The sequence below is a fragment of the Ovis aries genome, chromosome 2 (genome assembly GCF_016772045.2).
Source record: "Ovis aries strain OAR_USU_Benz2616 breed Rambouillet chromosome 2, ARS-UI_Ramb_v3.0, whole genome shotgun sequence".
Classification (NCBI taxonomy): Eukaryota; Metazoa; Chordata; class Mammalia; order Artiodactyla; family Bovidae; genus Ovis; species Ovis aries.
In genome coordinates this window covers 235,541,070-235,568,159 of record NC_056055.1, presented here as the reverse complement: position 1 = coordinate 235,568,159, position 27,090 = coordinate 235,541,070, and the positions used below count along the sequence as shown (strand labels likewise).

The 27,090-nt window shown below is 38.4% G+C and overlaps 1 protein-coding gene across 5 annotated transcripts; it reads right to left on the bottom strand.

Annotated features, from left to right (window-relative positions):
- Positions 1-427: 427 nt before the first annotated feature.
- On the bottom strand, positions 428-26,487 carry PTP4A2 (protein tyrosine phosphatase 4A2). 5 transcript variants are annotated; one of them, XM_060410551.1, is made up of 7 exons: positions 15,831-25,087; positions 15,607-15,726; positions 10,738-11,439; positions 8,485-8,577; positions 5,319-5,449; positions 3,936-4,010; positions 428-2,957 (listed from the first exon to the last, which is right to left on the bottom strand). In XM_060410551.1, exons 3-7 carry the CDS (start codon positions 10,831-10,833, stop codon positions 2,849-2,851), a joined length of 504 nt encoding a protein of 167 aa, XP_060266534.1. In that variant the 5' UTR covers positions 10,834-11,439; positions 15,607-15,726; positions 15,831-25,087; the 3' UTR covers positions 428-2,848. The 5 variants fall into 5 exon arrangements, with proteins under 5 accessions (XP_060266534.1, XP_027821163.1, XP_042100935.1 ...); XM_027965362.2 differs by lacking the exons at positions 15,607-15,726; positions 15,831-25,087 and adding an exon at positions 26,096-26,487; XM_042245001.2 differs by having other exon boundaries at positions 12,025-25,087.
- Positions 26,488-27,090: the final 603 nt, after the last annotated feature.

The following is a 27,090-nucleotide window of genomic DNA, read 5'->3' as shown; positions in this document are numbered from 1 at the left end:
GTTATCCAGATGGATGGAGAGATGTTCACCCATAGTTTAAGGGAAATTTCCCACCCCCAAATCCAATGATACATAAAGTTCCTCCTTTCTCACTGTTCTTGAAGCTTTCCAGTAAAAAGTTTCAGTGCTTCATCAAAACTCTATGGAATAAACCAGCCCTTTGAGATGAAACGAGATGCTGAATTCCTACAGTGCTACCTCCAAGAACTGAACCAGAAAGTGAACCTCATGTATCCCAACTACGGTTAAGTCTGCCCTTACTGAACACCCAGGAGGCATGAAATCTTCAAACTTGCTAACATCCGATTATTTCACCTCCTTATAGTAATTATAAGCAGGACTCAAAAGAAGCCTTGAGAATACCAAGATTTCTAAGGAGACATAAATGAAATTCAACCTGAGGACAGAGAACAAATGCACAGACAAAGAGCATGTAAAATATGTTTTATTGTTCTTTAAAAGGGCTCAGGGTTTGGTTTTAAATCAGGCTGCACACCTTTCATCAGTCTGACATCTCTCTCACCATGTCAAACTGGCTTCAGCTAGCAATACTTCATTAAATCCGAAAGAAAAAAAATTTTTTAATTTTGAAGAAAATCCAGTTCTGAGAACAATTAACATTATTCTGTAATTTAAAACAATACGAGGGCTAATGTTTCATGTTATTTTACATACCCTTCTCCTCATACAGAACCAGGAATGTAATTTTCCTAACTCAGGCAGGCACTGTTACTGGTGGATACTGCACACTCGCTCGCTCGCTCGCTCGCTCACACACACACACACACACACACACTCACTCAGTCAAGTCAGTCACTCACTCTCTCTCTTCCCCTTCCTCTCCCCCTCCCTTCTTCTCTCCCTCCAAACAACAAAAACCAGAGTATGTCAAAGGAAAAAGGTTTGTTATGGTATTGATCAAAACCCTTGGAGTCAACAGTCTATCTGAGCTTAGAGGGTATGCCGTTTTGATCTTGAGCCTATGTTAAAGGAATCCACTGTCAGATTCTGAAATAAAGAACTTTGGATAGTACCATCATTTTTTCACTTTAAAATCCTAGAGACAATTTCAAAAAGCATTATTTTGCTTTGTTTTTTGGGACAGGGGATGAGAGAATCTACAGATCTTCATTTATTTAAAAATCAAAAACAGCTTGGCATAGGAAATAGGCAGTTCATATAGCCAGCCAACATCTGAGGTATCAGTGTGAGACAAGGTCCTGGTCCATTCCTACTGGCCTAGCTGATCCTAACAAAATGGGAAGTTTAAGGCTCTGCATAGCAAATTCCAACAGGACAAGATGACCCTAAGACTCCATTCAAATCCTTAGAAGCAGAGCACTATTCATTATGCAATATTCAGATGGAGAGTGCAAGAGCCCCTGATGGTATCTTCCAACTTGCTCTGTCAATGCAGCCTGGTCACAACAGCAAAGGAGCAGAAAAACAGCTTTTCTAGATCAGTACATTAAACCCAGCAAAGAATCTGCAGAAATGACACTACACCACTGCACTAGCCACAGTCCCTTTGCTGCTCTATGTCTCTCTTCTACCCTGTTATGGCCTGCGGACACATACTCACTAGGCATTGTTGGTTTTGAACCAGCAAAAAAAAAATTTTTTTTTAAGTCTCATAAAGAACCTAGTAAGAAAATAACAAGGCAATCAGTGGTTAAACTGAACTGTACATATAGGGAGCAGTTTGGAAAATACCCATTACAGGCATTTCTCAGGTCTAAAATATTGTGTCTTTGCTGCTACTCCTTTGACTGTTCCTGAAAATTCAGAGTACAAATAAGTCCTAAAATAAAAAACTTTACACTACCAGCATTCTCTGACATTAGACAGAAAATCAGAGTAATGCTACAGCCCACAGTTCTACAAGGTGTAGAAAGCGTACTAAGGCTCTGCCTGGACACATCTTTAGTGATGGCCTGGAGTACTCCCCTTCCGAAACAAACATCTCTGGGATATCCACTTAGCTTCATTGGTTGGAAAAGAGATGAATTCGACTCTCAGCTAAGTTCTCTGAGAAGAGAGGCTCCTCTTAAAATGCCATTTCCCTACAAATTTATGAAAACAAAAAGTTCCTGGCTACTTTGCCTAATGCTGAATAGGGTTTTCAAGAAAAGAAACTAACATGAATACCCATCATCAGTAAAGACTAAGAACCACCTGGATCATACAATATATATGTCACTGCCTCTTTTTTTTTTTTTTTTTTTGGTGTTTTTTGTTTGTTTTTTCCTAAAAGTGCCCAGGTGGGCTTAAGGCCGCCAGACTGCACACACATCTACAGCAACATGGGCTTCTCCTATTCCACCTACAACTTGTATCAGGGGAAAAAACAGGGATAGGAGAAAGTGAGAAGAAGGGAAAAATATACCAATCTCCCCCCACCCCCCCTCCCCCAAGAAAGAAAGAGATCCCACAACAGGGATATCTATGTGCCAAGCATAACGGAAGAGTGTGCTCCCCAAACAGATGGTTCTGCAGAGGCTCATGTTCTGCTGGTTTTCCTTAGAGACCTATTTTGAGAAAGTTAAAAAAGACAGGAGATTTTGAAATAAATTCAATCCTGGCAGAAATTCAAACTCCAACACTAAAAGCAAAATCATCCTTCACTAAATTAATCCCTATTTTCTTTCTCTTTTTCTTTTCTTAAACATTTTATTCACGTTATAGAGGGATTTGTATTTGCTTTTTTCCAATCATTAGGAGAGTGGTTGAGGAGTACTGAATCCATCACTACTTTGATGACACAGTTAAGATTCCAGATTCACATTTCCAGGTACCAAGAGTTCCCTCTAAATGCTACAATCAAGTCAGCCTTCGTATACACTCCTTTTTACTGAACACAGCAATGCCCATTGGTATCTCTGAAGCGTAATCGCATCTTAGGTCGGTATTTCTCCAGGTAAAGCAGCTGTTTGGAATTGAATGCTCCCCTTCTTTTTCTGAAAATACAAGAATGGCAAACTTTATCATGTAAAAAAAGAGCTGCCTGACATGCATATTTATGGCCTATGGCCTTTCTAACTCTACACAGCTGAAAACCAGCATATTTCCCATATATCACTTCCTACGCGAAAGGCCTGAACTGAACAATGAAATTTCTGTGCCTTCCTAAATGAAAAATAGACAAATTTTCTCTGCTCTAATTAGAGTCTATTAATTGTTAATAAATATCAGGATGGTTTATCCAAAGACATCTGACTATATTCTTCCCAATTAATATATTCTTCATATTAGAACTGGCACCAAGTATTTAGGATAAATGAGCAAATATTTATATAAAGCAGCAGACACAGATGACATTCCTTGAAATATGTTACCTTCCAAGAGCTGCTACCATATATTTCATGCCCTTTGTCACAAAGTGTCTTTTTTTTGGGGGGGGGGGGGTAAGAAAAGGCTAAAAAGAGAAAGGGCAAGACAATAATTGCCAAAGAAACAACAAAACAGCCTGCTATTCCAGACTGATGTCAAGACCCCGTTTGGGCACTACCATCCTGATTCTGTGACTGAACAGGTCACTTCAGTGACCTAGGTGATTCCTCCCTCTGTGGTTTCTTCCTTTCCTCTTTGTCACAGAGTTACATCTGGAAGGCATTGTGGACATCTATTAAAAGAGGCACTAGATCACTGATACTCCATTACCTAGCTATTCGTTTTAAAGATTTCTAGATATTCAAGTCATATATTGGACATATTCTGCAATGTCCAAATTTGCCATCTAAATGAGAAAATATTTAAATCTGGGAGCCAGAGTGTTACTGTGAGTCTTTTTATCACTTGCTATTTTTGGTATCTTCAAACAACATTCTAAGCCAAAGACAGCAAATTACTCTGTACTATAATTGGATACTTTTTATAATTGCTCCCTCTTATATGATTTTGCTTCATGTATTCTGAAAATAAAACTTCATACTCACTGTCTTATAAACTGAACTGCATCTTCGTACTTCATTCCACATTCAATCAAAGCAAGTGCAACTAGTACAGGTGCCCTGCAGAGAAAAACTCATTTGTAAATTAACCACAGGTCTTTGGAATTAAAGGATTTTTTAAAACCCATAGTTACATATTATCAAAATTATTTAAAGCTTGAGCTTTCCTTGTTTCTATATACTAAAATATCAATATTTTCCTACATAGTAAAAATATCTTAATTATAGATTCTAGGTTATTATCTATGTTTTAGTAAAAAGCACAAAAATCTAAACATTTAGAGATCTTTACTCTTTAAAATATCACCACATTGTATCTTAAATTTCCCATCATTTTATATCACCAAAAATCCACTGATCTCTAAGTATTATCATAGTAAAGTATTACCCTGAGTGTCTCAGAATTTTCATTACAAATCAATTTATTATCATTTCTTCACCAAATATGAAAACAGTACTAGATTTCCTCAACAAAATAATTTCTATGAGCTAGGGGACTGTCAGAGACCTGGTAATTAGGATTTGCTTTCTATATCAGCATATATATATATATTTTTAATATAACAAACGAAACGATGTTTTTAAAAAGTCCATTACAGAGCACTAACTTTGGACTGGCTACCTAACTAAGACAGCTATTAGTTTAAAAAATTGCCCCAAGTCAGGAAAAGAACTGAAACTTCTTGACACTGAAGAAGAAACTGTACTAAACTGCAAGAAGGAAAACAACAAACAGAAGGGTTGAGCAGAGGTAAGAGCCTGAGTCACCACCACCACAAGGCAGCAGCAGCCTCCACTAATGTTTTGAGTCGAAGTGCAGATCATAAATTGACACTTAATCTACTGTTGATGAGTGCTGCAACACCATTTCATGAAATGCTCAAGGGAAAAGTTTTTAAACAGAGTCAATTTTCATTCTCCATACATTTCCTTAGAAGAGTTTAAGGTTCAACCATCTGCTCTTCATCTATTAATTTCCCATTCATCTCAAACCAAAATGAACCATGTACAAATTCTTCAAATCTAAAGATATTTTATCTTTGTTGTCAATTTAAAAGACCTAAACCTTTGATTACTGGAAATGGGGAGAAAAAACTAACATATTGAATTAAAGCTGTATTTTTGGCTCAAAGATAAGAGAATTACATTAAAACAGTTTCAAAACAACTTTAGAACCAGCACCCACTAAATCTAGTATGGTATCAGACTCAGACAAACAATGAAATGTAAGTTACTTTGAGAAATCATGACACCCGCTTTTACTCTCATTTCCTTTCAGGCAATTCAATATTTAGTGTAACAAACACAAATTTCTACCAAAGTGAAAGTTTTGATAATGAATTCACAGACAAAAGGAGAAGAGCTTACCTTCCCAATCCTGCAACACAATGCACTGCAACACAGCAACCTGGTTCTTCACGAAATTTGGTTTTTAGTAGGTTTAGCCAATCATCTACTATCTGATTAGGGGGTGGTGCTCCATCGTCAAAAGGCCAATCCTAGGAGCAAAAGATCTTTGAAATTAAATTGATACATTCTCTAGGATGAATATCCTAATGCACAACAGCTACACAGTACACAAGAGAGGCCTAACTGCACTAACTGTACTAACATGTACCTATTCTTAATCACACAATTCTGATCACTTCTGAAAAATGATCAAGATCAAAATTCAAGCATGCCAAACAACTCAGCCTTCTCAATGAAGCATAGCCAGCAACAAAAGCATCAAACTTTATCTTTGGAAATAACTCTTATCATATTGACAAGAGGCTAGCATTCTCCAAACATCTTATCTGAATAGAGCAGTAATCAGACATAATAGAGAAAATTAAAATTAAAACTGACACAAAGTAAGAAAGGACACAACACCTGTCAATAAGATTTAGAAGTCCACTCTGGCAAAGAAGTATACCAACTGTTATCTCACTGGTCTCTACAAATATAAATAATTTTGAAGATTACCCTCTCAGTAGCTCTAAGTTACAAGTATCTTTTCTTTAGAGCAAAACTCTCTGATAAGTCATTTCCAACAGCAGCCCATAACAGAAATGGACTACCATCTTTGTGCTTACATACATATTTGGTAAAAGTCGAGCAGCAAATATTTTTAAAGCTCTGCCTAAATTATACATATCCCATTTTATAAGCACAGTGCCACATGATACAATCCTGAGAAGAAAAGACCATTTTCTCAAGTATTCCTTTCTCCTTTAATAGTCACTGATTTCGGTTGTTTTTCAATTAAGACCAACCCCATGTGCATTCACAATACAGGCAGGAGTTTATCTTCCTTGTTACCAAAACACAAGGTTCTGAGAAATAAACATAAGTCACCTTTGAAGAAAGGAGAGAAAGGAGATTCACGTGTTACATACCCTCTCTCCCATCTAGCTTCAAGGACAGAAATGCAAAGACACTGGAAATACTTTTTTAATACTATTCTAATGAGAGTGCATGAGGACACTTTAAGATACTAGAGAAGGAAAAAGAAAAAAGCGACAGAACACAAAGTTGAGTCTGCACTTACTACTGGCACCACTAGCACACTTCATGTAGCCCATTAGCCGCGACAGCACGTTATGTTTGGTTTGTCAACTATACCCCATAATTAAAGAGCTGTCAGTGTTGCTATCATAAATGTCGCTAGAGTTTAACTGTAAATACCAGTAAAACCAGTATCTTAGTTAAGAGCTTACCTCCTCTAAAACTCTGAAATGCATCTGGTTAACAAACAGTAATATGAAACATGCCTTTACTGACTCATACAAGCAGTTTTTATCAAAAAATCACTAAAGTAGTAATTTAGAAGCATCTGAACTTCAAACTGACATGGTTGAAACCATCAGTCTTTTCTAATAAGCCTCTAATTAAAATAAATAAATTTAAATTAAAAAATAATAAGCCTCTAATTTACAAGAACACTGGTCAAAGTGTTGAAAGGTCTCATGTTGGATATCCTCACCTAGCAAAAGTAAATTAGTGATTACACTTAAATTAAAATTTCTGCCTAGGGAAAAAAAAAGAAATTCCAAGCTCAATTCTAAATGTCCCTTTGATTTCAAGCTTTAGTTAGACCTTTAATTTTACCTGATCACAGCTCTTTAAAACAAAAGCCTAGATTTAAAGGCTTGGAAGAAATCTCAGATCTACCATTATCTTCTACAAACTACTTCCAGTTCTTTGGTTCTTTCTATTTCATAAAGGTGTTTACCAACATTACTGATTCAGACAGACTACGGCTACCCTGCAGTTCATTTTCTCACCCTGCCAACTGTCAAAACAAACTGATTTCTCATCTACCCACTAAAGAACATACTTACAATACAGGGAAAGAACTTTTCGGTTTAATTTCAGAAGTTAAAATTCTGTTTTTGTTTTTTTAAACATAGGGCTACATTTACCCATGTTTATACTTATTCCCAGTGATCCAGCCAGAGGACCTTAAAGTCATTCGGAAACAGGAATGCAAGCAAAGTATTATTACCATGTCATACTATTAAAATACATTTTCTAAAAAAACCATAATGTTTGGTTTTTTAGTTTTTATGTTTTCACCAAAGTGGAGGTGAGGAAACTTTATGGATCAGGTATGAGACAACTGCCTTACCAACAGGACATTCATTTTCTTCGCATCAGCTGCCTTCTCAACTAGTAACCAATGCAATAAAAAATAGGAACATAACCTTGTACCATTACTTTGCTTAATACTTTCTTCCTACCCAATCATTTCAAAAATCTCTAGTTGTCTTTGCACTACAATGCCTTCCCACAACCATGTCAAACAGCTCTAAGACACCAAGACCACAGGGTCAATCAAATTCGTACTACTCTAATATAGACAACTTTTAGAGAATAAAGCATAAAAGTTCACCTAATCTGAGGTTCCTATTTCCACTAATGGAATAGGGTTTTTAGGGGGCAAGGAGAAACTTAATTTAAAATAATTCCAATCACTATATTCAAACTGAACTATGAAAGAAATCAAATCATACAAAAGCCTTGTTAGAAACCTACCAAAAAATATCATAGAGTATGTTAATTACTCTAAAGCAAAATGGGTTCTCCCTTTCCCTTTCTCCCATCTTTTTGTCTCCTACAAGTTATCTTATGTCCAATATAAACTGGACTCCTACAATATAAAATATTAAGTAACCAATCTGTACTTGCAAAGTGAGACAGAATATTTCCACGTGATTTAAGAATGTCTAATGGAAAAGTCATATTCAAACCAGCAGCCTAGAAATAAAAGCTAAATATCATGTTAATTGCCTAGAGAAAAATGAAATTTCCCATTTTCTTAAAATAAGTATACGCTAAATTTTGCCTTTTATTTGTTGAAAATACTCTGCATCTGTAGATTTTAAGGGCACAAATGAACAAAACTGTCAACCCAAAGGAATTTTACTAGATTGCTGATTGTTGTATCTCCTGTAAGTTTAAAAAACAAACTATGAGCACCAAGTTTTAAAAATATCTATGTCTGAAAGGTACAACTTGTTTGTAGTGAAAAATTAAAACACTACACACTCACTAGAACGTGGATTCCTTCTTTTTCAACTGGTGCTTTATCATATGTAGCATCACAAACTCGAACCAAAGTTGTCACTCCATACTTCTTAAGTTCCTTTAAAGGAAAACAAATATAAAGAAATCTGTTTTTAGAATCTGCAATTAAAGTTTTTAAAACATATGCATATAAATTGAAATGAGGCTTCATTCTTAAACAAAGATCAAAATCATTCTTCTTATAACAACATAGACAATGGACATTCTTGTCATTCACAGCAGAAGCATCAATGAGACTCATTTCTGTACAGGGCAATTTGGTAGCATAACACAAAAACTTTAAAAACATACTTTGGCCTAGAAATTCTGCTTCTGGAAATTTACACTAATGAAATAATTAAAGATATACACAAAGATTTAGGTACGAGCATGTTCAGCACAGCTTGTTTGAGACAGTAAAACCTAGAAATATTAATAGTCCAAAAACAGGCGAATGGTTAAAGAAAGTATAGCGCATTCATACAGAATACTATGACAGCTATATTAAGGAGGTTGGGGAAAATTTTGTTTTAAATAGACAGTATGATCCTATCTATATGTATATTTATATATATACACATAAATACAAAGAAAAACATCTAGATAGCAGGCACTAACAGTTAAGTATTTTTAAATTGTCTTTTGCTTATTTGTATCTTCTGATTTTTTATGTAGTAAGTGCTTTTTGTAATTTAAAGAAACAGTAATTTTGAAATTAAGTTTAGAAAGCAGTTTATATTACAAAGTCAAGTAACACAGAAATAATTATAGCCAGAATTCTTGCTTCTTTAAAAGTTTTCCTATAGGGCCTTCCCTGGTGGTTCAGTGATGGGACACAGGTTTGATCCCTGGTCAGATAACTAAGATCCCACATGTTGCACAGTGTGGCCAAAAAACAATGTAAAAGTTTCCCTACAGTAATGCCACCAGTATCTTTTTATAGTTGCAGGAGTCTATGATCAAGGAATCCACAGGCTGAAAATAGTATCATGTAATTCAGCCAGGCTTAAAGGTGACTGAACAACCTGAGGGCATACAGGCTTGGAATCAACTTGGACACTGTGTACACAAGGTTAAGCAGCTCAGAGAATTAAAATATAAATAAGCAGGAACAGTGATATCCTACAAGTGTCAATCATCTGGTTATCTAAAGAGAAAAGTTATTTTAATTGCTAAAAGACTTTATTTTTCACAGAAAGGCCTCTTTATAAAACAGACTCAGGGAAGTTGTGTTATATACTGAGTCAGGAATTTAAAAAAATTTCAAAACACAAATAAAATCCCATTAAAATGAACTCTACAGTAGCTGTTCATTGAAAGGTTCCAGTACAAATTTTTTATGGTAAATACTTGTGACCTTCAGCAAGTCAAAAGACCTCTTCTGAACTCAGTTTTGCCATCTGTGAAGTGACAGAGTCAGATTTAGGATCCTTAGGCATTCATCTAGCTCTCCAAGTCTGCTTTATAAATATATCAACAGAAATCACACTGGGATTGAACAATCTGAGAATGATTTAAAAGCTTACATTCAAATGTCTATTGAATAAAGTACAAAAAGTTTCTCTACTACTACCAACAGAAAAAAATGCAGGATCTGACATAAAAATACTGCCTCTAATACCTTTCCCTCCCCCAAATTTCTGGACACATGTATACGATGGTTACTATTCCTAAGTTGTTTGAGAGTAGCTTTTCATCAAAAGTGGTCAGAACATTTGAGGCAGAAATGGGTTTTAGTGTCAGAGATAATTCCACCACATACTTGGGTGCATTCAGGCACATCCCTAAATTACTAAATCACTCTGAACCTCAGTTTCCTCATCTATAAGAGGGAAACAATGGTACCTATACCTCATAGGGTTATTGTGAGGAGTAAATGAATACAATGTATAGAACTGCTTATTGTAGTGCTGGGTACATACTAAGTATTCAATAAATGTTAATTTTCTTTATTATTGAATGTGTAACAAAAGAACTGTTAACAATGTTGAAAGGATACAGTAAAAAAGCACAGTGCTAGATATCTCTAAGATATCCCCAAATTCCATAAATGTACTTTTAAAAATCTGTTTTAACTAATTCAGCTCAACTCAAACAAAGACCATCCATACTTCAACCACAGAAATAAACGGCTTTGTGGTAAAAGATTTCTTTACAACGGTGTTAATTTTTAACGTGATTCTACCTATGAATCAAAGGTAGATTATATACCAAAAGGTACACCATGCTACAATCTTACCTCTGTGAACTTGTTGAGGGTAGCATTGGTAGGGTTGTGGGTTATCAGAAAACGCATGTTCTCATAGGAGATCTCCACAGGGGCTGGACGGTTCATTATGGCAAATAAAAAGTGTGAGCGTGCGTGTGTGAGTGTGATGGGGAAAATGAAAAAAAAAAAAATCAATAAATCTTGAAATGTTTCACAGCAGAAAACATTAAAAAGACCACTAAAATGCCTAAATCAGTGTTTTCTCTATTCAACTTGTTTATTCTTTCAGAAACTTCTCTCTTCAAGATAAGCAGAAGTATTTAGAATCCACTTGAATCCAAATTCAACTTGGGCCTCAATGTCTGCTGATGGATACCTTCAGACTACAAAAAAAAATCCAACTACATACAAAACTTAAGCAGCCTTTACTACATTTAGGCACTAGTGAGACAAGTTAAAAGTATAGGTCGCTTTCCACTTTTGTTTACTTGATGCTTAATTTTACTGGAGTCATTAAAAGAAATATGCTTGCAATTAAAAAAAAAAAAAAAAGAAGAAGCCAACTATTTCTGAGGCCAATCTCGGTGTCCAGAGTCTTCAAGGCAATGTTAATTATGGCACATAGAACCTCCAAGCTCACTTGTCAGCGGAAACGCTGTGCTGAGCCTGGCAGAAGTCTGCCCTCACGCTCAGAATCGCCATAAATGTGCAACGTATATTCCAACGAAAAACCTGGAGGAGAAAAGCATAAGTAAAATGAACTGGAGGTTGACAGCATAGTAAACACAATGCCCAAAGTCAAGAATATATTTTTTATGAGCCCAAGACATCTGAAATGGTGCCGCTTCGAAACTAATGCCATCTATCAATAAAAGGATAAAAGTGTATATACCAAGACTTTTTTAAAAATCAGAGATTCAAAAGTTAAGTATGCCCAAGGACTTCCCTGGTGGTCCAGTGATTAAGACTCCACACTTTCACTCCCCTTTCACTGCAAGGGATACAGGTTCAATCCTAATCAGGGAACTAGGATCATGCTTGCCACGTGGTACACACATACACAAAAAAGTTTGCTTTTATTTTTACAAAATGAGGCTCAATAAAGTTCTGTACTAATAAGATTTCTAACTCAAGTCATTTTAAAATGATTATGATTGAGTTTTTAAAAAATCATTTTCTAAATAATTAAAAGATACTTGAAACTTCTCTTTCATTAAACCTCTTCCATTGAAAAGTTCACAATGATCTTGTTTTTCTGCTGTAATGTTAATGATTTCTGATTAAAACTATATCTGTAAATGGATGAAGGATATTTACCAAAATTCCATATGAGGATTTAATTCTTTCTACACAAAATGTATGCACTGGCCCCCGTATGATATCAGTTCAAAAAGTACTTTCAAGAAATTATCTTCTTTTCCTCACAACTCTGAGTAGTTTTTAACTACCTATGAAGAATGACATAGGAGGTTCAGAAAGGTGAATTGACTTGCCTAAGGTGAATGAATTAGTTGAGCCCAAATCCAAACTCAAGTCTTCTGTTAAGTCCTATATTTTTTCAAAGGTACCACAACGCCAGCTGACTCAACCAATATACAACTCCTGTTTTCTCATTTCTAGTTCTATTTAGCTGTTTACTATTTCACATATCACTGCCTCAAGAGTACAAAGGCAACTAAAGGTTGATTCACACAGCAGTCTTCTGTCCAAATATTAATTCCTACTAAAAACAAGGCAAGAAGAGAAGTGGCAGAATTTTCAAAACAACAGTAATCTGTATAGCTGGCTCAGTCAGTGTATCAACATAATCATAAATTCCTCTGGAAACAGGAACAAGGTCTAAGTTCTTTTACCTGTCTCTTCCCTAAGCCACCAATAAATGCTTACTTAGAACTCTAATAAATATCACTGTGACCAGATGAAAGATGATTACAGAGGCACTTGAAGGGAGAAACTTAAACAGATAAGAATGAACCTAAGCCTCAAACTTTCAAGCCTAACCTTCTATCTTCAAGACTCCTTTTTATAATATTCTATAACATTTTATTTTGTAAATTACATACTTCTGATCATATTACCATAGACAAAAGCATAAAACTAAAATATTCCTAAAATATGAAAGATCTATAAGATACTCAAAAAGGAATCTTAAAAACCTCAATACCCCAGCAAACTGAGTTATCCACTACTTGTGAAAACAAAACTTCTACCTTCAAACTAAGAAAAACATAATACACACCATCACTCTCATTCATAATTCTATCTGTAACCCTAAAACACAGCCACTTTAGATTATACATTTCACAGAGGATTCCTTGCACAGTCAAGGAATTTTAAAGCTAGCAAAACTTAAGAGATCAAATACACTGACCTTTAAAAAAACAGCAAGAAAAAAGATGGTGTTTGGGATTCAGAGAGACTAAAAAAAGATTTAAGTAAGACCATACTGTTAATTAGCAGCAGATCAAGGACAAGAAGCCAAGTCTTATTTTTCCTTCAATTTTGACTAATGATGGTACCCACTTATTTTTTAAGTCATAGTCTTATTCATGGCAATGTAACTGTTCTTCAAATATTTACTTGGATGTTCATTTGCAATTCTTTGACCTTTTAATAAGGGGAGAAAAGATTATTAAAATAACTACTCAAAGAACAATGGTTTGTGTGCAGCTCAGAACAAAACACAGGGAAATTCTAACCTGTTCGAATCCCAATCCCTTCGTTTAATGTTATCAGAGCGAACGTGTGTGTCAGCTGAGAAAGGCACTGAAAGACCAGCATTATAGTGATGGCCAGGCTTAGAAGGTCACAGCTCTAGCATAAAGCTTTCTGCCAAGTCACAGTGTTTGTCCGCTCAGCAAACAGAATCACCTTTATCCCATCTTATTCCTCCAAGCTCATTTTGAAAGGACCACTTCCAGGGATAAGGATAATTTATTATTAGTTCAATTCTTTTTTTCTTTTTTGGCCGCACAAGTTTAGTCTCAGTAACCTAACCAGGAATCAGACCCAGATGTAGCAGTGAAAGCACTGAGTCCTAACCACTGGTCCACCAGGGAATTTCCAGATTTCAATTCTCAATATCATACTGAGATCCCCAGCAAAGGAATTTCTGCCGAATCAAACTGTATGGTCTATCGAAGTTAACAGATACATGATAAAAGCCAAGTTTCTGTTGCTTCCCCTCCCCCACAAGTTCAACTACACATTAACTGTTAAAAGTTCTTGCACCTGTCAATTCAGATAAACTAATGTTAGTTTCTGTGACATCCATAAGAATGCAAACAGTCTGTTTAAAACAAAAAAAAATCATAAACAACCCACCACAGCTGGAAAGTACTCAGAGGTTACAAAGCTGTAAATTTTAGCATAAACTCAGCACCTGCAGACTTTACTGGAAAACTTTCTCAAGTTTTCTAACATTGATTCTGCTCTACCTACTTAAGTAAAAATTGATTTTTTGTTTTAATTTACCAAATGATGGAAGAGGCTTGTTTACTTGACAGTGAACAAATTCAAATACACATTCAAATAGTCCCTCCACCCTTTATCTTTTATCAACTCTAACTTTTAAAATGTTGAATTTGGGATATTTCCATTTCCCAGCTGGTATTTCCATTTTGAACAAAAGAATGTAACTTCACTGAAGAACTAGAAAGGATGGTCTGTGACAGAGAAACCCATTTAAATTATACAGGGAGAGAAGGGGAAAAGAGAGAGAACAATGTAGAAAGAGGGGGCTAAAAGAGCAAGTAAGCAGAGGCCTACCAAGCTAGAATCGTACACGGCCAGTAAGACTAAATCAGTAACACAACAGAGACCACTTAAAACTCTGAAGAGCGTATGTCACAAGTTTAAATACCCAGTGTCAATACTCTGCTGCTGCTGCTGCTAAGTCGCTTCAGTCGTGTCCGACTCTGTGCGACCCCACAGATGGGGGCCCACTCACTGTCTGGGGTTCTCCAGGCAAGAACACTGGAGTGGGTTGCCATTTCCTTCTCCAATGCATGAAAGTGAAAAGCGAAAGTGAAGTCGCTCAGTCATGCCCGACTCTACCGCTAACATTTACCCAGATGAGACTCAAAAGCCAAAATGCATGAAATAATACTAGTTGTCATCTAATCATGGCACAATGTTAAAATAAAAAACCACAGAGAGGTTAAAAAAAAACAAAACATTAACATAAACTGATATGGAAAGAGGGCGAAGAGACAGTAACAAGTGAAAAAAGTAAGGTGCTTACAATATGAACAGTATATAAAGAAATATTTCTGAGTACTGAATGTGTTTTCATTCCTACAGACTATCTGGAAAGTAACAAAGAGAGGAGGCTAACAGTGACTACCTCAGGGTGGGGTCAACTGAAGCTGAAGGAGCATGATTTACAATATATGCCTTCTGAACAGTTTTGGGTTTTTACCTTAATTTTGAAATTTTAATATTTTATCTTTTTTCTTTTCTTTTGTTAGCTGCACCATGTGGGGCATGTGAATCAGGGATCAAACCTGCACCCCTGGCATTCAAAGCTCAGAATCTTAACCACTGGACCACCAGGGAAGTCCAGTGATTAAATTAATTTTTAATTCTAGGGTGATAAGGAACTCTACAATGATTTACAATTCCACTGCATCCTTAACTGCTTGGATTACAAAGAGCCTCAAAAGGGGGCTAGTCCCTTTGTCTCCAACAAGTCTGTACCCACACATTTCCAGAAAGACAACTTTCTTCTTTGTCAAAGATATTATTGAGTAAAATTCAGATCCTGCTTTGGCAACTGTTAATTCTAAGTTCAAATATATAGAATTCAAGAGCATGAGAAACTTTACAAAATCAGCCCCGTTTAACGTAACCCAAACTTACTGAGGGGCCTCCCTGGTGGCTCAGTGGTAAAGAACCCACCTGCCAATGCAGGAGACGCAGGTTGAATCCCTGGGTCAGGAAGATCCCCTGGAGAAGAAAACGGCAACCCACAATAGTATTCTCGCCTGGAAAATCCCATGGACAGAGAAGCCTGGAAGGCTACAGTCCATCGGGTCACAGAAGAGTCGGACATGATTCAGTGAAAAACCAACCAATTTTAAAAAAAAGAAAAAGAAAAACCAACAAATTTACTGGGCATTTACCTTTTAAAAATCCTGTCGCTGTATGGCAAAACCAATACAGTATTGCAAAGTAAAAAAATTTTTAAAAGAAAAATACCTTATTGATGCCAACTTCAATACCAAAAAATTTAAATTGTTAAACATAAAAAAAAAAAATAAAAATCCTGTCAAACCACTCACACCAAGCTTCCCACTGAGAAATCACCTCTATTTTTAAATTAAAGTAAATGATACAATAACCATTTGATAGGTTATGCCAGTGTTCACCAAATTAAAACTGCATGTTATTAAGTAAATATACAATACAGAACTCTAGATCTTAGAAAATCTAAAAACAAAGGTCTAAAGAACAAGTACACATTTACTGTTTACTTTTCCTACCAGAAATTCTACAGGAAGTCATGCAAATTTGAGTCAGCTTGTTTCTACAGCGACAACATGAAAGCATAATACAGTGTATGAGACTCCAGGTAAGTTTTATGGTATATACTTCTCCAGGGAAGAGCACTGGAGGAGGTAGCATTCCCTTCTCCAGGAGATCTTTCCAACCTAGGGATCAAACCCAGGTCTCCTGCATTGTAGGCAGGTTCTCTACTGTCTGAGCAACCAGGGAAGCCCCATATAAGACTAAAACCCTGCAACAATTTTTTCCTAAAACAAATTCATTTCACTTCATTGAAGACATCTGCACTGGCCTTAAAATAAGTATGAATAATCTGTCAAAAGTAATTCATTCTCATCAAAGATCAGACATTTTCCCTGCAATGTAGCTAGTTAAGAATTCATAAATTCAAGTATTTATTGGACACAATGTGTATCATATATTCTTATAGGTACAGCAAGAGCAGTAAGCAAAACAAAAATTCCTGTCAAGATGGACCTTATATTTTAGTAGGCAGAAAAAGAAAAACATTCCTTTGCTATGGAGAAAAATGCAAAGCAAGTGAGCCTGCAATGTCAGAAGGGAAAGGGATTCCACTTTTAAATAAGACTAGCGTTTGCCTCAATGAAAAAAGCGCCATTTTATCCTAGACCTGTGAGCCAAAAAGACATTTGAGGGAGCACTCTAGGCAGAGGGATTAGCTCTTGCAAAGGTCATGAGGTGGAGCCATGCTTGGAGTGTTCGAGGAACAGCTAGGGGACTGGTGCTACTGCAACAGGCAAGGCAGGAGAATGAAGAGGGTCAGAGAAATAAAAAGAGGGCCTTGTAGGCCAGCAAAAGTATCTGACTTTTATTCAGAGAAAAATAAAAGGTTTCAAGCAAGAGTGACAACTTATATTTAAAAGGATTATTCTAGACGCTACCTGGAGGCAGAATATAAGAGCAGTAAGGGTGAAAAGCAGTGAGATCTGGTAGGAACTTGATGCTACAAGCCAGGAGCTAGATAATGGTAGCCTGGGCCAGCAGCAGGATAGAGAATATGAATCAGTTTCAAGATATACCTTAAGGTAGAACTCCAAAAGACTTGTCCACAGATTAGACATGGGATCTTGGGGAAAAAGTCAAGGCCCTGAATAACGTAAGAACTCTCAGATAGCTGACTATTCAGACAACAGACCATAAAATCTTCAAAACCATCAAGGAAGAAAAGCAGAGAAATGCCTCTGTAAAGAGCTACTGAATCTACTGCATTTTGACCATTCGATATAAAAAGTATCTTAAGACTTGTAAACTAAAGAAGACTCAACTCTGCTAATTAAACTCTCATTTTCTGGGCAGGGGCCTGAGAGAAGTAGGTGAAGGGGATTTAGAGGCACAAACTTCCAGTTATAAATTAAGTCAGTCATAGGGATATAATATACAGCATAAAGAATATAGTCAATAATACTATAATAACTTTTTATGGTGACAGATGGTTACTAGACTTACAGAGGTGATCATTTCATAACGTATTTAAATGTCTAATCACTACATTATACACCTGAAACTAATATACTGTACCAACTAAAAGTCAAGTAGGAAAAAAAAAAAAACCTCTTCTGGGTAACTGGTCTCAAATTGGAAATTTCTGCTCATCTTTCATGACCTACTCAACTCATCAGAGCCCTGTAGAAACAAAGTTCTACTCTCTGTACTACTTATATTTGTTCATCCCTCTATTGTTGCATTTATCCAACTAAAAGCAGATGCCATTTGGCAACCTAAACTTTAGGCGATTCAAAGTAATGTTAGTTCTCTTCCCCTACTGACTACAGTCCTGGGGAATTGATAAAGAGGTATCATTAAAGTCTATACAAATTAGGATCCAAAAGATCTGTCAACAAGCTAAAAATAGCAACATGCTTCTTACTGATAAAAAAAAAAAGTTTTGCAGTCACTCCCTTGGTTATTCCCACTTCCGTACTTCCTCATTTAAGGAGGGAACTTGAGAATCAAGTTCCAGTACACAAATCAATAATCAGTTATATAAAAAGAAATTATGACCTTGTTGGTGGGAAAATATCTTAACATTTCAGAACCAGCAGGACATACATGGCCTGCCACTCAGAAAGGAAAGGAAAGCAATTAACCAACAATCACACCCACTTCTGAGGACAGCACCAGTTCTTTTCTTGAGTCCTGTGGGCTCTGTTTCCACTCAAATGAAAAGGGAGTGGTTTTTAAATTTGTATGTTCTCTGGTGATTAGAAGCAGTTGTCCTTTTCTGGTAATTCCTACCTCTACAAATAACTGTAATACAAAAAATGCATTATTTTCATGCCACACTTGAAAATATTTACTTTTCAACTTTGGACTTCATTGTTCCTCTAAAGATTAGCAATTCCCTAGCTGAATCTCTGCCCAAATACGTTAAATATTTTTCCTTTCAGAAATAAAATTTAAATGGAGATAACAGCACCATGGCCAATTTTCACTTTTTCTAAAAAATTATTTGAATACCAGCAAAAACATTAACATCCTAAAACATCATTCTAGTATTGGACATGAGCTTTTTTTTTTCAGTGACTCTTTTAAAGACTAAGTTAAATAGCTCTATTAAATTGATTCTATTCATTCTCTTCCATTTCCAGGCAAAGGTATCATGACTATACTCTCCATGGGCTTTATGTTTAAAGGCTTCAGTTTATGTACAAGACTCCCAAGCCTCTTTATTACAAAATTTAAGCACCTTCTTTTTCTAAAAAACTGTAGTACCCTCCTATATGGAATAGGGAACTATTTCAAATTCAGCTGCATTCCCATAAAATTAAATATTAATATTTGTTTTCTTCTTTCCTTCCATCTCTATTTCTTTACCCTCAATTTTCCTGGAGAACAATATAAGTCTTAATCATTTTACTTTAGTTTATCACTATACATACATTAACCCAAGAACCACTGAATTATTTCGTTAATAAAGGAATGTATTTGAGAGTCTGAACTTCAATTGTAATAAAGCAAACTCAGAAGTAAAAATCCAAAAGGGCACCTGAATTCACCCTGTCAACACCACTCTGAAATGTTTTCTGAGCTATATCAGGAGAGTCAGAACGACTATAACAGCTGCAAGTTCCCTGAGGTTGCAAAACAGATACTTGGGAAAAGGTTATTTGAATCACCTTTCAAAATAACCTACAGCACAGGAGCAGCATGCAAAGCAAAAACTTCCAGGCTATTGTTAGCATTACTTAAAATGTATGTTTCAGAGCTTAGCAGTTTATGGGTCAGCTTAACTCTTTCATTTCCCCATTCTGTCTAACCTATTGAGCATACTTAAAGGTCCTCTTCAAGTATCCACCACCGGAAGGGGGGAAGGAAACTCTCTATGTACAGGATACAGAATAAAAACATTCCAAATTACATCTTGTCAGCGTAAGTTTTGTTTGAGCCCCAGAAATTTTTCTGCTGTTAGGGCATTTTGGTCCAAGTTTCCCCTAAGTAAGTTACACTTCACTTCCTCTCCTAAACTTGCTTCTTATAAATCACATTATACTTCTCAGCCATCTCTCTATACACTTGAGTATAGTACAAGATAAACAGACAGGAACCCAAATCATTCAATTTGGATCTGCTGGTGGCCTTTTAAAACATACTGTCTATCCACTAATTACCCAATAATGACTTGATGTTTCTTTTCATAAAATGCAACGTTCAAAAATCTTCAGAAACCATACAGTGAAGGCAGCTGTTTCACATTACATGTAAATGTGAAGTAAAAAGGGCGAAATATCTCTGTAATGCCAAGGAGTTATTATTCTTTGCTCACCAGCTTAGGTCAACATGCATTCACCTTCCCTCTCTTCTCACTAAAAGAATGCAAGATTTCATCTTTCATGTCCTCTTCCTCCAAATGCTTACTTAAGTGAGAGACAATGCACCAGTTCTGAATGATACTAAAACGCGGTCATCTAATCTTACAACAAAAGCAGTTGTGGGGCTGTGTGTGCATACCATATTAATCAGGATCCTAAAAGAATACAGGTGGGTGAAAAATATTTGATGGTGGGTATTACAATTTCATTATCAATGCTACATACTTTGAAGACACAAAATAAGCATGGGTAGAATGGAGTGGGATTAAGACTTATGAGGAAAGATAAAACTTTTATGACAAGACTGACAGAAATAGTGACAGGCCATGGTAGCACAACTTGAGAAAGGAACTAAGTCTTGGGGTTAAATAACTCTCAGGAGGCCTTGACCATGCTGAGAATTTCACACCAATTCAAACGCAATAAAAGCTCTTAGGGATTTTAAAAGTAGAGTAGCAGTAACTCTTTGCTCACTGAGAGAAAACAAACATTGCCATATTGGTGGCAGCTCCACCAATAAGCAGCTCCATAATTATCAGCAAGCTTCACAAAAATAGCCTCTCAGCTTACCAAAATCTACCTGACAGTTGAATTCTTTTCCTAGTAAACAGATACAAATTTAACTAAATTCTACTTGTTGATGATCTCTAAATGACTATCTCATCTCACTAGAAAAACAGTTCAGAGTTAAGGCTATGGCTTAAATTTGATGTGCTCTTCATCCAGAAAGATCTAAATGATTTGAATGATTTAAACCAATTACCAAGAGGAAACCTGTTTGTAACCACATGTGTGGAATGAAGAATGCCACTAAAATCTATTGTTTCTCCATCATATCCGTCTCAATTTGCTGACAAATCCTACTGATGACTCATATCCTTCTGCACTAACCAACCAGTCACTCTGTTCCCTCATGATAGGCTTTCACTGATAATGGAAAGAAGGAAACTCACCAATTTGTTTTACTGTTAAAAACAGTAAATATCAATATGTGTCTGTAAATCCAATCTACAAAGACTCTGGTGGTACAACATGGTGAATGTTTTCAGTGAAAGACTCCAAAAAAGGAGTTATGCTCAAATCTCAAAACTTAAAGACAACTAGAAGAAAGCAGACTGGATTGTGAATTTGAATTCTTGTCAAACAATACATTAGTCAAGAGCCAACATTTTTGACCACTGCAGAAATAAAAATATGAAGTAATTTATCTGATCTGCTAAAGCAAATATATCATGTGTGCATTTTATGCCAAAAGAATTAACATTTTCTGAGAAGAATGAAATTTCAACCCAGAAATACTATGAAGAAAATTAAATACACCAATTTTCTAAAAGGTAAAGACTGTTCTAATGGCAAAAATATTCTCTCAAAACAGGCTCAACTAGCAAGGAAAGGGTCACATAAAAGCTTAATCTTAAAATTCTCTACAGTTTAAAAAGGAATGTTGTGTAATGTAAATTTATATTTAAATGATGAATTTTAGTTTCTATGCCACTTAAAATGGAATGGATGCTGTGTTACAGAATCTACGGGCAAAAAAATCAGCGCAGGCAAGCAAACATTTGTATTCAAGTCACATAAAGCTGTTGCTATAATCTGTCAACCCCTCAGCCATTTTTTTGGCAAAGAGTTTATGCACTGTAAATCTACACTGACTGAACAAACAGGGCAGGAAAAACCGCCTCAACATGTGCAGGAGATAGGTTAGACCCTCATACAGGCTCTAGGAGCTCCGCAGGGGAGCTACTAACAGTGGACAGAGCCTGCAGCGCTGCGCAGTTTCTCCCGTGAAGGCGTCTAAGTAGAGAGTTTCCGGTTTAGCCTCAATCTCTAGAACTCCGAAGAGGGAGAGATTTCTGATACAATATCCACTTGAGCCTTGTATCAAGCAATCCTGTAAGGCTTCAAGTCCAAGTCAAAGGAGCCAGAGAATGTGCTTCAGTCAATAAAATGAAGGCTAACCAGAGAAAGCAACCAGACACCGCTACCTATACACTAGTTCTGAAACTGAAAATGGATAATATTCCAAAGTAACAGATTCAAATCACCATTTCCCAAGTAATTTTAGTTGGTGGCATCTGTTTATTTAACAAACCCAAGATACAAAATTACATGAATTGTAACATCAAGGACTCTTGCTTTATAAACTTAGAGAATAATCATTAGTTTCTACATAATCCAACTGGTATCTTGAGAAAAATCTCAAAGCAACAACATGCCCCAAAGAGCAAAAAAAGTAACTGAAGTATCCTTAAAAAAAAAAAAAAATACTAAATTTCAAGCGAAGAAAAAGGTAATTTCCTTAACTTCTACTAGTTCCTACACAACTCATGTAAATGACTGGAGTTAACTGAGGAGGGTGGGGGGAGAGTTAGAAAGAGACTTAAGTACTTTAAGCCCCAAGGGGAAAAATTTTTTTTCATCCACTGCCATCTATTTACTGATACTCTTTAACTAGGATTCAACAATTGATCTCTAAACCAATTTTCTCATCTACAAAATTGGAAGGATGCCATTACTTACTCCCAGGGCTATTATGAATTTAAAATGATATGATTTGTGATTCAGCACAAAGAAGATTCTTGAGACGATTATGTTGAAACCTAAAGCATGCTGGACTTCACAAGCATTCCAAGACCTCAAAATCTCAAGCCACCACCCTAATTCAATAAACATAACTAAGCCTGGTATGTTAGAACTACGGGTCCTGATTTCCAGTTGCTTTAAATTTTTAAAGATCACTAACTTCTCTAAGTAGCAGAGCTGTTGCGACAGCACTTGAAGAAATCAACCTAACTTGGGCTTCCCTCTGAAGTTTCACTCAAGAGCAACAGCTAAAAATGTATGTATTGCTCCTCTGCATCTTGTTTGTAAATGCTTTTTCCAGAGGCCTCACTGGTTACCAATCCCATATTCCGACAACAACAAAAGTACAGTCAAACCCTCGAAAATAAATCTCCATTAAATTTCAACTTTGTGTCTCAAAACTATAAAATGTTCTGTAACTACTTCATACAGAAATACTGTCTTTAAAGACAAAGTAAATAAAAATAAATGTTTTTCCTTGTTCATACAGGGTCTTTTCAAGTAAAACATAAATATGGAGCTTTCAGATTTTTTAAAAAGTATGTGCAAAAGCATTCAAACATTTACTCTTCCCTAGTGCCACCAAAGTTCAATGATGTTGTAAATGGTTTCTGTCTATAAATTTGGTTCGCTCAAATTAAATATTACTTGCCTGACTCATAGAGGGAGTGGTTTGACTTTTGCTATTCTGAGTCAGAATATACCCGGTTCAGCAGTTCTAAACAATTTTTCATTTGTAAGGTGGTCTAAAATGCTAGCAGCCTTTTCCAGCTACTAAATATAACAAACTGTTACCTCAGTAGTAAAGTCTTAGCGATAATAACACTTTGAATCTGTAGTCCAATTTATAAATAATGAAGTATTTTCATATATATTTTCTTCACAATCTCACAGTCTCCTGTAGTAAATATATCACAAAGCTAAAGAGAGATTTTTACAAAAGACAGCTTCTGTGACTCTTAGACCCAATTAATACACTCTTCTTCTTTCCCCCAAAATAAAAAACACAACAGTCTATTGGGTTTCTTTAATCAGACTTTTCTCTCCCAGACATATCCCAGGTGCCTCATAAAAACTCTGTCTCAAAGCACACACCCTAAGGCCCCAAGTGAGTTCCAAGGCAGAATCTCCACCCACATAAAAGCCTATCCTAACTTAGGCCCCAAAGAGCCTCAAGTCAGCATCTCCTTAAAGATCTACTCGCCTCCAGCCTTCAGTCTTTTGCATTAACCTCAACACCTCTTACCTGCACAAGCTGCTAGGTCACTGTGTGGATGAGAAACTTCAAAGAGAGACAACCTAGCGTGAGGGAAGTTAATGGTATAGTGGAAAAAATCAAAGACTATGGAGTCAGACTGACCTGGGTTTTTAATCTAGCTCCCATTCTTATTATAAGTTCTGACCTGGGACAAGTTAATTAACCTCTTTGAGTCTCCATACTGTCTCATTTCATCACTGAAGTCAATGAGGGCTCATCACTGTATCCCTAAAGTCTGGCAAATAGAAACCATATGTGTCAAATGAATGCAAATGAGAACACCTACCACCTTTTAATAGTAGCTGTGAGAACTGAACAAGAGTATAAAAAGCACCTGGTACACAGTAGGCACTTAATACTAATTAATCCAGTCACCCACCAAATGATAACAATACTACTCACTGTTTCTCAAAGTAGAGAGCATGCTAATGATCAAGAAAAGGACACAGTAAGAAATTTATAATTTCTGACTTCTAATTATATACAAATGCTTTTGCTTGTAGTTCTATCACATTGAATACCAAAAGGACCACACTACACTTCCAACTTCTAAGAGACTTTTCATCATTTCAGTATAAAATCCGTATCAAGGCACTCTTCATCAAGAACCCCTACTTCCTTCTACAACACAAGAATCTGGAAAAGTCCATGGCAATGATTAGTCCATTCACCATACAACATGAGACTACTTTTAAAATGAATACCAGCAAGCAACTTTTCACCATCTTCACCAACACAATGATTACGCTGGCAAGTGATGATGAAGCCTTAATTTCCTTTTGCATGTGGACTAAGGCATAACTTCACTGACTTCCTGTCTGAAAGACTCTGTAACACAGAGCAATGGAGCCAGTAACTACCACATTTAATCCAGCAGTAGCTACAACTTGGTGACTCCACACAGAAAAGCATTTGCTGAATGCATACAATGATGCTACAACTGCTATTTTACACATTTCTTGAAAAATTCTAGAAAATAATAAACTATGCTATGATTGAGCTTCATCATCAACATGCTACACAATTATTACTATTATTTCTTAAAAGCTTCTCTCCAGAAGGGTAGCAAGGAGGTAAAACCTAAAACACATTTCTTATATATTTACCTAACAATAAAACACCTCTCACCTGAAAAACTAGCAGTACTTTACAACAGTCTATCTGAACACTCAAAAGGCAAGAGTCTAGGATCCCAGGCAATACACAAACTTGTTTTAGCTAGCTTTCAGAACCCAGACTAGGGTGGGATGCCAACCAATCATGTGCTCGACAAATTTGGAAATTGATGTCCATGTTCTGAAATATTGGGGGGGGGGGAGGAGGAGGCACAGGGCCAGAAAATGATATTGCCACTGGCATAGACTTCTGTACCCTTTGCTCATACTTGAACCCAAGGACCCAAGCACAAGATGCTCCTGGAAAGAACTCCCTAACCCAGGACACCCAGGCTCGCTACGGCCCTAGAAAACGATCAAGGATGGCCCCCAAGGATGCCTGCTCACAGACTGGACAATCGCAGGCAGACACTTCCACGCTCCCTCATCCGCCTGCCCTTCACCTTCTCCCCGAGCTCTGTCTCACTCTGCTCTCACGTTCTCCCGCCCATCACTCTACCCCTAGCACGCAAACTCTCCCTCCCCCACTTACTCACGCTCCCCATTTACCCCACTCTCCCACGCACAAGCATTCTCCCCCCACTCACTCGTTCCCACATGCTCCCCGCTCCCTCTCCCCTACACTCACCTCCCACCCTCCTGACACTGTACCCCCTACCGCCCCCTACTCACACTTCCCCTCACTCTCCTCTGCAAGCGAGCGCGCGCGCGCACACACACACACACACACAGCCCCCCAACTCCCCCATCTGCACTTTCTCCCTCGCCACGCTCTCCCCACATGCACACAGCCCTGTTCCCCAACTCACACTCTCGCCTTCACACACGCACATTCCCCCCCCCGCCCCACACTCCACATTCTTGCACACAGCACTCGCTCCTCTCCCCTCCCACACGCGCGATCCCCCCCTCCTCACCCACCCTCGCTCTCCACGCTTCCCGGCCGCGCTCCCCCCGCCCCCGGCCCCAGCCCGGCCCTTCTTCCGGGGACGTGTCTCGGGCCTGCACTAATGGCTGCGGCGCCTCCCGCCCTCCCCTGCCCCGAGGCCCCCGGGAGGCGGCGCGGGGGGCCGCCCGGGAGCCGCGCAACTCACGCTGGCGAGCTGGGGACTGGGCATTGAAGTCTGGCGGCGGCGGGAGCGAGGAGGCGCCTCTCTCCTCAGTCACCTCGGCGGCGGCGGCGGCGGCGGTAGCGGTGGCGGCGACGACTCCCCCCCAGCCTCGGCGCGCGACACCCGGCCCGGCCCGGCGGCGGCGGCGGCGCGTGTCCACGAGTCCGTCTTGCTGCTGCTGCTGCTGCTACGGCCGCCGCTGCGTCTCCGGCTGCTGCCGCTGTCCCCGCTGCCGCCACTGCCCTGTGGCCTCGCCTCGCCCCGTGACCGGCCGCCGCTGCCGCTCCAGCCGCTACCGGACGGACGACGGTTACAGCCCCGGCCGATCGCGCCGCCGCCACCACCACCGCTGCGCGCGCAGCCGGAACCAGCTCCCGCCGCCGCCCCTCAGGGGGCGCTGCGGGGCGCGGCGCGCGCGCGCGCGCCCGCCGGCCCGCCCTCCGCGCCCGCTGACTGGCTGGCGGGCCGGCTCGAGGCGGTGGGGCCCGCCCACCTGCCCCGCGGGGCGCTGACCCACTGCCCTGGGCACCTCCCCCGCTCCTCCTCGTGGTTCGTTCCGATCAGCACTTCTGGCTGCGGAAGGCGCGTCCATGTGACAGGGAACGGGGGGGCGGTGGGCAGAACCTGACCGGGGGAGTCATTCGCCCACGCCGTGGCCCGCCCATCCGCACCTGGGCTGAGCAAGGGCCGGAGGCCGCAGGGTGACCCTCAAGGTCGAAGGGTGTTTTCCCGTGACCGGGCCGTGAGGCCTGAGGCCAGACCCTGATGGGACGAGGCGGAGACCGAGCCCTTTGCTCGGGGATTTCCAACCCAGAAGTGAGAACCGGGGCAGCTTAGTTCTTGGCTGCCCTTTCTTGAGGCCCCAAATAAATGGCGTGTGCGTCTGCAATTGCTCAGGATATTTCTGCGTGCTACTACCCTCACTCCCCGCCCGCGACACAGACACGCGCGCGCGCAAACCTAGGAATCCGAGTAGG